This window comes from Monopterus albus, unplaced genomic scaffold (assembly GCF_001952655.1).
Source record: "Monopterus albus unplaced genomic scaffold, M_albus_1.0 scaffold257.1, whole genome shotgun sequence".
NCBI lineage: Eukaryota > Metazoa > Chordata > Actinopteri > Synbranchiformes > Synbranchidae > Monopterus > Monopterus albus.
Window position 1 is genome coordinate 9,534 of NW_018128137.1, and position 12,640 is coordinate 22,173.

Consider the following 12,640-nt stretch of genomic DNA (forward strand, 5'->3'; position numbering starts at 1 on the left):
TTGTTGTTAGCACACTTAAAAAATGAAAATTCTTAAACTGACAAACATTAAAGTAATTCAGAATCAATACCTATAGCACAGTTTTAACAAAAACTGAACATTGTTACCTTCATGGAAGCAGCATTTATTGCAGGGGGGTAAAACACTGCTTTAGTTTTAGCCTGGCAACGGCATGTATTATGCCTGTTTTGTGTCATTGCACTATTTTAGTTATACTGGTGGTAAATGTGAGCATTGGGCTGATGCTGTGTGTGTGTGTGTGTGTGCGTGCAGGAATGGTTTGCTGTGTATGTGGAACTGAACCAGCAGATCGCTGCCTTGCTCAGCGCCGGGGAGGAGGAGGAAGTGGCGGAGCTGAAGTCACTGCAGCAGCAGCTGAGTGATGTCTGTTACCGACAGGCAGCTCAGCTAGAGAGCCGCCAGAATGTCCTGCAGGCAGCGCAGGGCTTCCACAGCACCACACAGGAGGTAACGCTCACACATGTGTTTGTCTGTCTCTGTGACATGATGCATTCCTTACCCCTAGCCCATTACAACTAAGTGTTTAAACTTAAAACTCGTTACCAACAAACAGTGCTTTGAGGTAGCACGAACCAGCCAAAATGTTCCCAGTGCAGGATTGTCCTCATTGCAGTGGTTTAAAACTGAAATTGGTCCTCACAAGAATAGCAATACAAGTCTGTGAAAAAGAGCACAGGAGCTGTTTTCAGGTTCAGCCTGTCTTAGCACAGACTTTAGGCAAGAAAATGAACATGCATGTGATGTTTTCTGAACAGTCAGAGCTCTGTGTCTGTCTCTGCAGTTGTCCCAGCAGTTAGACAGCTTACTGGGCATGCTCTGTGCTGATGTGGCTCCAGCTGACGGAGCTGCCATTCAACAAAACCTGAAGCTGCTGGAGGAGAAGCTGCAGACTGTCGGTTTGTGCTCTGAATGATCAAACCTATAAATTTGTGTGATACTTGTAACTTTTTTTGTGATATGCATTAAGACTGTACACTTGCATCTTTTATACCTGTGTCAGAGCAGTGACGCACTTGTTAACTAATGGGTGTAATAAATTTCCTTTGTGATATTAACCTTCTCCCCTCCGTGCAGAGGCAGGTCTTGCTTCTCTGCGTCAGAAAGGGGCGTTGCTGCTGGAGCAGATGTGCAGCCAGCCACCGTGGTCTCTGGAAGAAGCGGAGAGCCCAGCTGGCGAGCAGCAGGACAACATTCAGCAAATCCAGGCTGTGATGGAGGAGATGCAGCTCCGCAAGCAGAGGTAACTTTCTTCTTCTTCTTATTTTTTCATTTTTCACAGAAGGCTCACAACTGCAACAGTGCCTTTGTTTTAATGTGTTGCTCCCTGCAGAGCCTGAATCACTACTTATGAAGCCACTTTTCCAAAACTGTAAAACACTGTAAAAACTAGTACAGACATTTTTCTTCCAAACTCTGCTGCTTATGTAACAAATGAGGACTCACTACTCACTAATGTATGTGAGTCCCTCTCTCTCTGCTGTCACCCTTCTAAATTTAGCAGTCAAATGCTCTCTAAATATCTATTAATCTGATGAATGAGAACCAAACGAAAGTCTATATCTACACAGTAGGGTACAGTTATCTTGGGTTCACAAGGAGCTTGGTGATGGTACTCTACACAGAGTGAGGAGAAGAAACCTCCATCCCCAATAAGACACACACTCACGTACTTATAACAAAATGAAATGTATTTCAGGAAAAAACTTAACCGGTATCATTCGACAACAAGACCCTTACACTTCCCAAACAGACCTGGGCCTGAACAAGATAAGAACAATATTCCAAAAACAGATTGTCCCAGTAAGATGCAGTTCAGTCACTTCTTTTCTGTTTGACCCGTCAGTTGTATGGTATCAAGTTCGACCCCAAAAAAATTAATTCCAAAGTAACAAATAAAATATTGAGATCTCAATAGAAAAAAAACGTAAATCCTCTGTAATCCTACCACCCTCCTGGAAACAGGTGGTCGTCCATATCTTTCACCTGTTCCTTACAGTACAGTAATTTAACTTAATGAACCACTCAGCTCTCCCTCACACAACTAGTACAAATAATGTCTATATGTGAAGTACATACTGTTCTATTACATATTATCTCTGGAATCTTGTTTATTGTTAACCACTACATGGTCAAAAAGGTGCATGTTCACCACTGTTTTAGTTGTTAAGGTCGAACAAGTCACATGTTGCAAAACTGACAAGTTCCACAACAGGCTCATATATTTATACACACAATACAAAATACAAATCTGTTTACAAGAACTATATTATATATAATACATATATAAAGTGGAATTTTGTGAACCTTCAGTTTGATCATAGTTTTACAAAGTAATTTGAAGCACTTTTGTTAAATAACTTTAGTCGACCAAACTCCATTTCTCTCTAGAGGAGCTTTGCTGTAGTTTAACTTCTTCCAGTGTGAAATAACTGATAGTGACTCCCAGCTGCTCTGTGGTCTCACTCTTAGTTTCATTGGACTATAACAAGTCGAACCTGCAGGTGTTTGTGTGTGAAATCAAATCCTGGTGTGATGAATCATCACCTTAACATAACCTTTGGTGCTCAGGAACAACACCTCAATCAGTATTTTGGAGCTCAAAAAAACAGCGTTTCTTAAAGATGCTTCTTCATCCAAGCCCAGAAAGTACAGAAGAAAGTTTTTCTTCCTTTTTTTTAATCTTCCACCGGAAATCAAAGGATGCCATCTACACCATGGTGCATTCACGGGGCATGGGAAAACAATACTTGGCAACCAACGTTAAGCCCACTGGAAAGAACTAATAAAACAGGAAAGGAAAATATATAGATATATATACCACCAAAATAACCTAGGTTACAGTTGGCACACAGTTAGCATGCTAATGATGGTCTGGTCACTCAGAGTAAAATGACCAGACTACAGCCACTGGTCAGATTTCAATCAACTGACTTGGTCCCTTTCCTGCTCCACAGAGGCTGAGCTGCTTTAATAAGGGATGGGCAATGATTTTTGGAAATTCGAATAGTTATTATAATTTAAAAAACCGAATATTTCATGTGACTATAGTTTTGTTTTAAAAACAAAGACCTGCTGTTTTCCCCTTGCCCTCACGGTCCCATCAAGAAAAATGGTCACTTACAGCTGAATCATATGTGATGGTCACTTGCCATTATATAAGAAACTGGTAAATACAGAGTCCTGTTCTTAAGACGGCAGCGATGGCAGAGTGGCATACTGCTGAAAATGTGGCAAATGTGCTTTTTACTGCTGTGGAACACTGGGGACTACAGGTAAAGTCACAGCATGCATACATGACAACATTAGCAACATGGGGCTAGCCAACATGGAGCAGGACTCTCAGCAATGCAATGACCACAGCAGCCTCTTGGGGGCAGCAGCAGCAGCAGCAGCAGCAGCACTGAGGTAGTCTCCCAGAAAAGAATGCCAGGCAAGTCTATGTAGGGACCCGGTAAGTGATGAACATAAGGATGGTGTTTGTGTGTTTTGCAGGTGTGAGGACATGGTGGATGTGAGGAGGCTGAAGATGCTACAGATGGTCCAACTCTTCAAATGTGAGGAAGATGCATTACAGGTAGGACACACAACACACACACACCTACACCTACAGATGCATCTCCTGTACTAATGAGATGAGCTCTGTGTGTGGGTGTGTTCAGGCAGTAGAGTGGCTTGGCGAGCTGTTGGACGCCCTGCTAAAGACCCACATCAGACAGGGCGATGATTCCCAAGAGACCAGGACCATTTTGGACAAACACAGGAAGTTTGTGGATGTCGCTCAGGTAAAACACCGCAGGATTTCGCTTTGTCATTTGATCCATTGATAATGTAAAACTACTGATGAAATATTGATCAGAGAAGCTTTAGTTGTTCATGTCTTAAACAACAGTGTCACTGTTAGAACTTTCTGCAGCATATTATAGTGATACCTCACCTGGATAAAGCGTGTTCCCCTTATAAATTACTACATCTTTATGAAAAATCAACCTCTGGGGAGAGAAGCAGAGGTGCAATATCACAGTAAAGCAATAGTTAGTAATGTAATTTTGACCGTGTCATTCATAACATAACAGTGAACTGACTATATGCATAGGGGGCTCTGATTCAGCACAAATGGTAACAAAGCATTAATTCAGCCTTCACTGTGCCTCCTGAATGAGATCCACTGTTTACAGACATACTTTAAGCTAAATGCTAACACCAGTATGCTAACATGACACAGTGCTTATTTATGTTATTGGGTTTGCTGGTCATAAACCAAAGTATTTCAATAAATTAAAGTTTTGACCTGATGATGGCACTAGATGTAAAATTAAGGGTTGAACCTCTAGACCAAGTCTGTGGTGCAAACCACACAGTCATCGCAGCCAGTGTGATCATCCTCTGGAGACCCAGGAGATTCCTTCTGTGTAAATAATTTGATGGCAGTCCAACTAATAGTTGTTGAGGTATCTAAGTCGGTACTGACTGACCAGTACACATTGTTGTTCCTAGAGCCCTGCAGCTGTCAACATGCAGCTTTAATTCTGAAACCAAACAGTAACAGACAGTAACTCGCCCTGTCTTCCTTCCTGTCTCTTCCTTCAGAGCACGTATGATTATGGCCGTCAGCTGTTGCAGGCGACTGTCGTCCTTTGCCAGTCCCTGCGATGTACCACACGTTCATCTGGAGACACTCTGCCTAGACTCAACCGAGTCTGGAAACAGTTCAGCGTCAGCGCTGAGGAGAGACAGCAGAGACTGGAGCTGGCTCTGAACTTTCACACCGTGGCTGAGAGGGTGAGTTTGACTGAGAGAAAGACCTCACTGTGTTTATTTGTTGGGTGTTGTACAGCAGCAGTGTGCGGACCAGAGCTCAACCCAAATATCAGCAAGCCAATATTAACTGCTGACAGTGGATAGAAGTTAAACATTGCACCCTGCTGACATCAAGTGCATGTGACGGGTTATTTCTAGTGTCTGTGTAGTTGGGTTGTGGAAGCTGCTGCTTAAATCTATACAATATGAATCCTCACACAGTGTTGCAGCAATTTAGATGTGGAAAGTATAAATTTACTGTTACTGTTTCAGGTGTTACAACAGGAGTGCGTGGAGGTGGAGTCTCTGGATGAAGTTGACTCTTCAGGGAAAACTCTGCTGGACAGACTTACCATGCCTGTTATCTTCCCTGATGGGTACACATACATGCACACACCTGTTTTTTGTCAGTTTATTGGCATACATTATTTCCTGAGACACCTATCCTCATCTAACTATAACCAATCGTATCCTTAAATCTGCATTAACTGTATCTTTTTGGCCATCTGGGGGCAGCAGGAACAAATAGTGGTAACAACACTGACATATTAGCACCCTTTTAAGTCGATACACTGAACTTGATAGCAAACGGTTGCCTAGTTACACATCTTACAGTTACAGAACCACATTGTCATTCAGTTGGAGTTGGAATCTTCACAGAGACTTGGTACAGAGTACAGCTGTAGTTCTTTGTGGGATCATCACCATGTGCAACCCCTTTCACATCTGATCCACTGTCAAAATATCCATTATACAAACCCTAGTTTTTATGGTTTTTATGGTTTTAGGAGTGGTGACAACTTCGGGAGTCCCAGCGATACCGCAGCAGCAGCAGAGGGTGTCAGGGAGCGTCTCCTGCTGGTGGAGGAGCGGCGGCTGCAGCTGCAGGAGGCGAGGCTTCATAATAATAATGAGGAGGAGGTGCTAAATGGGCAGGAGGTGGGGCTAGATGTGATCGGAGAGGAGTTGAGTGAGAAAGAGGAGCAAGATGAAGAGGAAGACGAGGATGTGGGGCAGCAGGATGAAGAGTCTGAGAGGGCTACACAGGATTGCTAATGGGTGGCATTAAACCAAGCAGCCTTAATGAAGCTTGTTAACAAAGGGCTGCTGATGAATCTCCAAAGACAGAGACCTCTGATTTGTTCTCCCCCAGGTATGACAGCTTTCCTTTGGCTGCCTGACTCTCACTGCAGCAGTAGGTAATCCTTACTGCTGGGCTTTCTCTACATTAAAACCACATTATCCATCAGCCTCACTGCTTAACTTCCCTGAGGATAATCATGTTGGAAGTGATTGCTCTGTCAGGCTTTCACTCCTTTCAGTAGAAACGGTGAAAGCCTTACCTGTGAAGAACAGCACCCTCTAACTGTTTTACTGCTGTTAGGTGATCCAGCAAATGTGCTTCCAAACAGGAACCCACAAATGTAAAATACTGGAGTTATTTAATGGAATAATTAATACTCATGTCTCTGGATGCTCTAACAACTGACGGTAAACTAACCTGTTTGGATAAGAATACTTCTAACGCACTCTTGTCGTAACACCACCTCCTCCTTCCCAGCATGCCAGTTGTTCACCTAAAAGGCAGTGGAGTGCCCATGGTGCTAACATCTGTCTGTGCCTTCCGACGTCTGTCCTTTCATGCTTCCTCTCCTCCTTTTATTTTCCTGCTCTAACAGAAGATGAACTCGGGGGCAGTACAGTAACTTGAGAGACAGAGCTGCAGTACATCGAGTGTGCAGCGACCTGCTTCTACATAGTCTTGTACATTTTTCCCGTAGGCATTTTCACGTGACTCTGGGCTTTTCAACTCTCCGATGGAGCCCAAACTCTTCTGGCTGAATCACCAGTACAAACAATCTAAAACAAAATCTGCTTTATTGACTAAAAGACTATTTCAATAGCATTTTGAGAAAACAACTACAAGTCCCAAAGAACACTCCAAAACCACAGAAAAGAATCATCTTAGAGTAAATTGTACATCATTTGTAAGTCCCCTCGCTCTGGATATTAGTTAACGCCACAAAATCTGAAGTATATCTAATATATTTTATTTTTAAGAATTCCTTAAGAACATCGTTTTAAATTGTGTACATAAATTTAGTTAACTTCTGACAGTTTTTTTTTTAATAAGAAAAAGTGACTTTTAATTTAGGCCACTGATTGGACATTTCTTGTTGAAATGGTCTCTGGGACTTGTAGTCACAACAGTTGTACCATTATTACACCCATGATGTCAACATCTGTCAAAGGTCCAGAGGCTCTGACCACTTCGCTGTGCTAAACAAACCCTCTGCCTTCATGAAGGAAATCACACCTGTGCTGCCCGCTCTGCTCCGGACTGACCTCAGGGGCTGGTGGTCATTTGCCAACATGGTGACATGAGAATAGAACAGATTTGTTTTTATTTTTCTTTTTTCAAACAAACTTTGCTGTAATTGGTTGCTTTTTTTGACCAGTAACTGCTGCTTTAAGTGTAACTGCTAAATGCTACGTCCAGCCTTGTCCTCTTTGTCCAGTGACTGCACAGTGACATCATCCTCTAAATAAAGAAGCTTTTGAAAGTTGCTGTCTGGGGTTTTTTTTTTTCCAAATGCTTACATCATCAAACTAACAGACTACTTTACCGTTAGTCCCCAGTGTTCCACAGCAGCAGAATAAAGGAGCAAATAAAATATGGCTGCTATACAGTCCTGATAGAGCGCCACCAGGTAAGTCTGCTTTGTGTTCACATGCACATTTGTCTGCTTTCTCCTGCGATCTGATCTCTTATACACCATGTAAAGTGTATATGAAACACCTAGTTATCAGGGAAGGGGATTAACAAAACCTGGGGCTGTAATTATCAAACAACACAAGTTTAAAAGTTTTTCTGACCTGACTATAAGTTAATTCACAAACCTTTTGGTACTTAAACAAGCTTGCCCGTCTGAGAAGTAAGATGAAGTCCACATGACCCCCGAATCATGTTGCTTGATCAGCAGGTATAGATAATGCACCTTGTGGGTTTAGATGTTAAAAGAATAAAGAAACAATGATGTTTAAAAAAGAAGTGGACACTGATCTCTGAGACTAAAACAGAGAAAAGTAAGATGAAGCCCACATGACCCCCGAATCATGTTGCTTGATCAGCAGGTATAGATAATGCACCTTGTGGGTTTAGATGTTAAAAGAATAAAGAAACAATGATGTTTAAAAAAGAAGTGGACACTGATCTCTGAGACTAAAACAGAGAATTCAGTGACCAGTCATGAAGAGAAGGCCTTTGATACTAATGAAGTGTAAGAGGCTCAACTGAATAATTAGCCACAGTTGCTCATTGTTTTCAAAGGAAGTTTATTAAAAAACACTTTTCACCACACCCACAGTGACTTAATTACATAGAATACATAATTAGGTAATGCCTTACTTGTATGCTGACTTGTGTACACATACCAAAATGTTATACACAGCAAATCGTGAACTCAACAGCATTCTGCTCATGTAGAACAACAGCATTCCTTACTTATGCCTTCCCCTAGAATATTTCCAATGACTGGGATTTTAAGATAGTAACACTAACTCTTTGTTGATGTGTTCACAGGTTTTATAAATATAGTTCCAGCTAAGTTATGTAACCAGCTTAAATAAGGAACATTTTCTATCACCTTCCAGGAGCCCGAATGGAAGTCCAGATGTGGTGCTGATGTTGAAAGCAGTGCCACAGAGCTGAGTTCTGGATGAGGTGATGGACATCTGAGGTGCAGGTGATCGCCGTGTCTCCTTGTACAAAAGGTCTTTGGTCTCGTTGATCTTAGCATTGAGATATGGTGACCCACCTACACACACAAACACATTTTATTAAGGTTGTGATCAATCCTCTCTCCTTTTTCAGTCCAAAACTTTATTTTCAGAATTGTATCACAGCTTGCTATGTTGTTTTTCCAAAACATAACAGAGATGTGTTATATTTCATGAGAATGGTTCAGAGGTTAAGCTTACCCTTATCTGGATGGTTCAAGTCTATGATTCTGCCATGGGCCTCACACCTTGGACTTAGTACTGGCTGGACATAAACCAAATAACACCTCTATATGATCAATAATAATGCACTTACTGCATGTTAAAAGATGAAACTTGAAGAAATATTTTCTACAACACAATCTGTTACCTGATTCCAAGAATGAGGCTGGCCTCTCGTCTGGACATCTGCTCAAAACCACCTTTGTAATATGATGAGAAAGCCTAAGGGGACAGAAGTATTAGAGCTTTGACCGTTAATAGTCTGAACCGAACTAGATCATATGGGCTACATTTTGTTTAACTTGTCATTTGTTCATCTACAATCACAACATGTGAAACAGGGTTTTCTCTGTGTATGTGACTCTGCACTATCTTTCTGGCCTAAAAAGACAAACCCTGAGCACAAAAGCTTGACAAAGATGAAGATGGGAGTTGCAGACAACAGATGAGTGCTTTGAGTAAGACCCCCAAGACCTTCAGTACACCAACACAAATAAGGTCAGCATGATGATTCTTTGACCTGTTTTATATTCTGAAGGTTTACATATTGTCAGAGGCTTCAAACAGGCCTTCGGCTCCAAATATCATATGTCGACCTGCAGACCTGCCTCAGCATGTAGAAAAGAGCAGCGGAGGTGGCTGCTGTCGCTTACGGCCATACCACCCTGAAAACGCCCGATCTCGTCCGATCTCGGAAGCTAAGCAGGGTCGGGCCTGGTTAGTACTTGGATGGGAGACCGCCTGGGAATACCAGGTGCTGTAAGCTTTTCTCTTCTCTACACAAACAGTTCATCCCAAATGATTCATCAGTAAATAAAAAGAAAAACGTTATTGGCCAATTAACTGATAATGAGAATTTTCTTAGCTGCGGCACTAGTCCTCACGACAGTTCCTTTTTCTCCTTGTTTGTATACACAGGTGGCTGTTTGGAGAAGTCACCTGTCAGCCCTATGCTATGTGTCGAGCATTGCTTGGTGTATGCAGCCTGAGCAACCGCACAGTCTTCTCCTTAGTCTGCTACCTTAAAGTCTGCCTCCCTATCTGTGGTGAGGGGATAATTACCTAAACTGATGAGGACGATATTACCATTCACAAAGCTGACCAGCATGAGGGAAGAACATGGCCACAATAACTGCAAAACATTTCTTTCTTTCTCCTGTTCAATCAAGTAGCAAGTTCTCCTTGCTACATGCCCGCCTCCTGGTGGTTGGAGTTTGGTATTGTGCATCCCTGTTTGCTGTAGGGTCCCTTGGCACAGTGGGGACAGAACAGTCCTGAACCTTATGGCACCGCCTGCTGCATTGACTGGCATGCACCCAACTACAAGCTTTCAGGTTTGTCTTAAATTGTCTGCCTGTTCATCTTTTGCTATGCACTGCCCTGCACCATCCTCCTCCTCTCCTACACTTTTATTATGCTGACAGTGCAGGGGTCCTGTCATGTCAACAGCGTGTCACCACAAACCAAGGCCAACAATGCAATGTGATAGCAATATATTACTGTGTAATCAGTTAGATTTTGTTTAGGTTTCATCTCACACAGGACAGGCGTTGCTGTTGTATGTATGCTGACACCCAGTGTAGAAGATGTTACAGTGGTACTCGACTCAAAGTGATGCAATATGCACCTGCTGGAGTTTTCTAAGGATGTTTTGTCCTTGTCACTTATGAAGCTTATGGATACAATACATTACTTTCTAAATGATATTAAATGTTTTAATGGATAATCTTACATGCACATTAGATTACGTTATAGATGCTCTTAGGTTTGCAGTAAGTATCAAGTAAAAGAAAAAACATAAACTAGATCAGTTATGCTAAAGCCATGTCTGATCCTGCCTGGTACAAAACAGTAACAATTAGTTTTCTTAGACTTCCCTAAACAGCAGTTTCTAAATTTAATTCTGCTGAAGAAAAGCATACAGTACATCTTTATAATATTAAAACTAATTCTTGTGCAGCCTTACTGACTGAAGAAATAAAAGCATTCAAAAATTATGGCACTCAGATTGATTTGAAACCCTTTCCAGTGTTCCCAGTGCTCTCCAGTTTGGGACATTGGAGAAAAAAAAGATTATCATTCATTCACCCTGTCCTTTACAAGAAGCTGTCATCTGGTTCATTGATTTGATATCAGGGTTGGCATCACAATGAGCTGAATGTCAATCATTTGAAGCAACAAATTATAATGAAGTACATTTACACAGCTGCTCTACAAAGACTGAATGGGATTTGTTTCTGACCCTGGAGAAAGAGTCCAGTCGGCTGCTTTATGGCAGGTGCGGGCAAGAGCCACACCACAGTGTAGGCCTCCATGGCCTCCATCCCCAGTTTGGACTTCATCTTAGCGTGGAATGAAGGCATGGATGACTGCACAGCTACCGAGAGAGAAAACAAGTCAGAGAAGGTTTTCCTTCACATGAAGGTGTCATTCAGGGGCTGCAGTTCCCACGTGAATACAAGAAGAAAGAGCAGAACAGTGAATGCACCACACATACTCTGCCAGCAGTATTACCACATGATGCAGCTCTGAGACATTCAAACTCTGCCCTGCTTTCTGACAGTCGCTGGTAGTTTTTTCAGCTCCAATAATTAGTTAGAAAATATTTTTAAAAGTGTATTTTGTTGGCATTTTATCAAAGTTTCTGCAGGATGCACAGAGTTTTTTTTTTTTTTTTTTTAATATCTATTTCATAATCATACTGTACGATTGAAAACCAGTAGGGACAATATGGAATTCTATTGTTATTTAACAGGTTTCAGTACTTCCCAGCACCATTTAACAACAGTTTCTAATGATCTAATTCATCAAATGAATGCCAAGGCCTGAATTTCATGACTCTGACCTGCAGGCACCTTGTTTACAGACTAGTTGAGACCCTGTTGTGGAGCCACTGCTAGTTAAGGACTAAACTGTAACACACTGTACAACCAAAATAGCCAAATATTATCACTATTAAACACACAGCTGGCTGACAAATGAAAGGAAAACTAGCATAAAATGAGAAACGTACTTTTTAGTGAAGCGTCTCCAGCCTCATCCCCTGTTGGGGGGGGGAGGAAACATCATTCATGAATAAAACATGATATTCTCCACTTACTTTGAATATTCCAGGAATCCTTTCACAAACCAAACCACATTCCTCTAAATCGACATTTACAAACATGCTTATCTTTCTCTACTAACGGTGTCAGACCAACGACTGTTTCATGAGAATGACTCTGTGGTTATGTAGCGACAGTTGAACGGGAAGTCACGTGTATGACTACCGGAAGTAAATATCAAACAACTTTCTAGCGCTGCTGGTGTTTTAAATATCAAAAGTTTAATTTAATGAGCGATTTAAACTGAATTTCAAGGACACAGAATATTATAAACTCCATCGACAACCTAGAAACGATTGTAGCGAGAACTGTAATGACTTAAGTAGATATTCTCAAACCTTTATATCAAGTTGTCAGGATGGCCGAGTGGTCTAAGGCGCCAGACTCAAGGTTGTCCCTTCCTGGAAACGGGGTTTCTGGTCTCCAATGGAGGCGTGGGTTCGAATCCCACTTCTGACAATACCTTTTGGCTTTAGTGAAAAGGATTACTAGCAGAGCAGGCTGTTCAGAAGCCCACAAAACGTATGGGTTCATATTTTTCTCTAAGTGGAAACAGTTGCAAGGACATTGATGCAACAGCGCCAGAAACATACTAGCCCCACTAGTCAGATCAAGTCAAGTGTTCATATGCACAGTGAGTACACGTGTTTCCCTGGACAATGAAACTCTTACTTTGCCGTCCACACGAATTCCACACAATATAAATGAAATATAAA

General features: G+C 41.8%; 1 protein-coding gene, 1 long non-coding RNA gene, 1 other non-coding gene and 1 pseudogene across 3 annotated transcripts in view; 3 read left to right on the plus strand and 1 right to left on the minus strand.

Annotated features, from left to right (window-relative positions):
- Nucleotides 1–7,385, plus strand: part of sestd1 (SEC14 and spectrin domains 1) — a 16,556-nt gene extending 9,171 nt beyond the window's left edge. Inside the window, exons 3-10 of the mRNA XM_020621309.1 lie at nucleotides 274–468; nucleotides 803–917; nucleotides 1,096–1,261; nucleotides 3,514–3,595; nucleotides 3,681–3,803; nucleotides 4,609–4,800; nucleotides 5,092–5,195; nucleotides 5,607–7,385. Coding sequence (XP_020476965.1) covers nucleotides 274–468; nucleotides 803–917; nucleotides 1,096–1,261; nucleotides 3,514–3,595; nucleotides 3,681–3,803; nucleotides 4,609–4,800; nucleotides 5,092–5,195; nucleotides 5,607–5,874 — 1,245 coding nt within the window. The 3' untranslated portion in view covers nucleotides 5,875–7,385. The remainder of the gene's footprint in view (nucleotides 1–273; nucleotides 469–802; nucleotides 918–1,095; nucleotides 1,262–3,513; nucleotides 3,596–3,680; nucleotides 3,804–4,608; nucleotides 4,801–5,091; nucleotides 5,196–5,606) is intronic.
- An 804-nt stretch (nucleotides 7,386–8,189) lies between these two features.
- On the minus strand, nucleotides 8,190–11,107 carry LOC109972449 (uncharacterized). The gene is made up of 4 exons (XR_002276688.1): nucleotides 11,063–11,107; nucleotides 8,969–9,042; nucleotides 8,800–8,863; nucleotides 8,190–8,636 (listed from the first exon to the last, which is right to left on the minus strand). It is a non-coding gene; the product is annotated as an uncharacterized LOC109972449 (long non-coding RNA).
- On the plus strand, nucleotides 8,975–11,051 carry LOC109972448 (opsin-5-like; annotated as a pseudogene).
- Nucleotides 11,108–12,276: 1,169 nt separating the features above from the next.
- trnal-caa (transfer RNA leucine (anticodon CAA)) lies at nucleotides 12,277–12,383 on the plus strand. Its single transcript has 2 exons — nucleotides 12,277–12,314; nucleotides 12,339–12,383. It is a non-coding gene; the product is annotated as a tRNA-Leu (tRNA).
- Nucleotides 12,384–12,640: the final 257 nt, after the last annotated feature.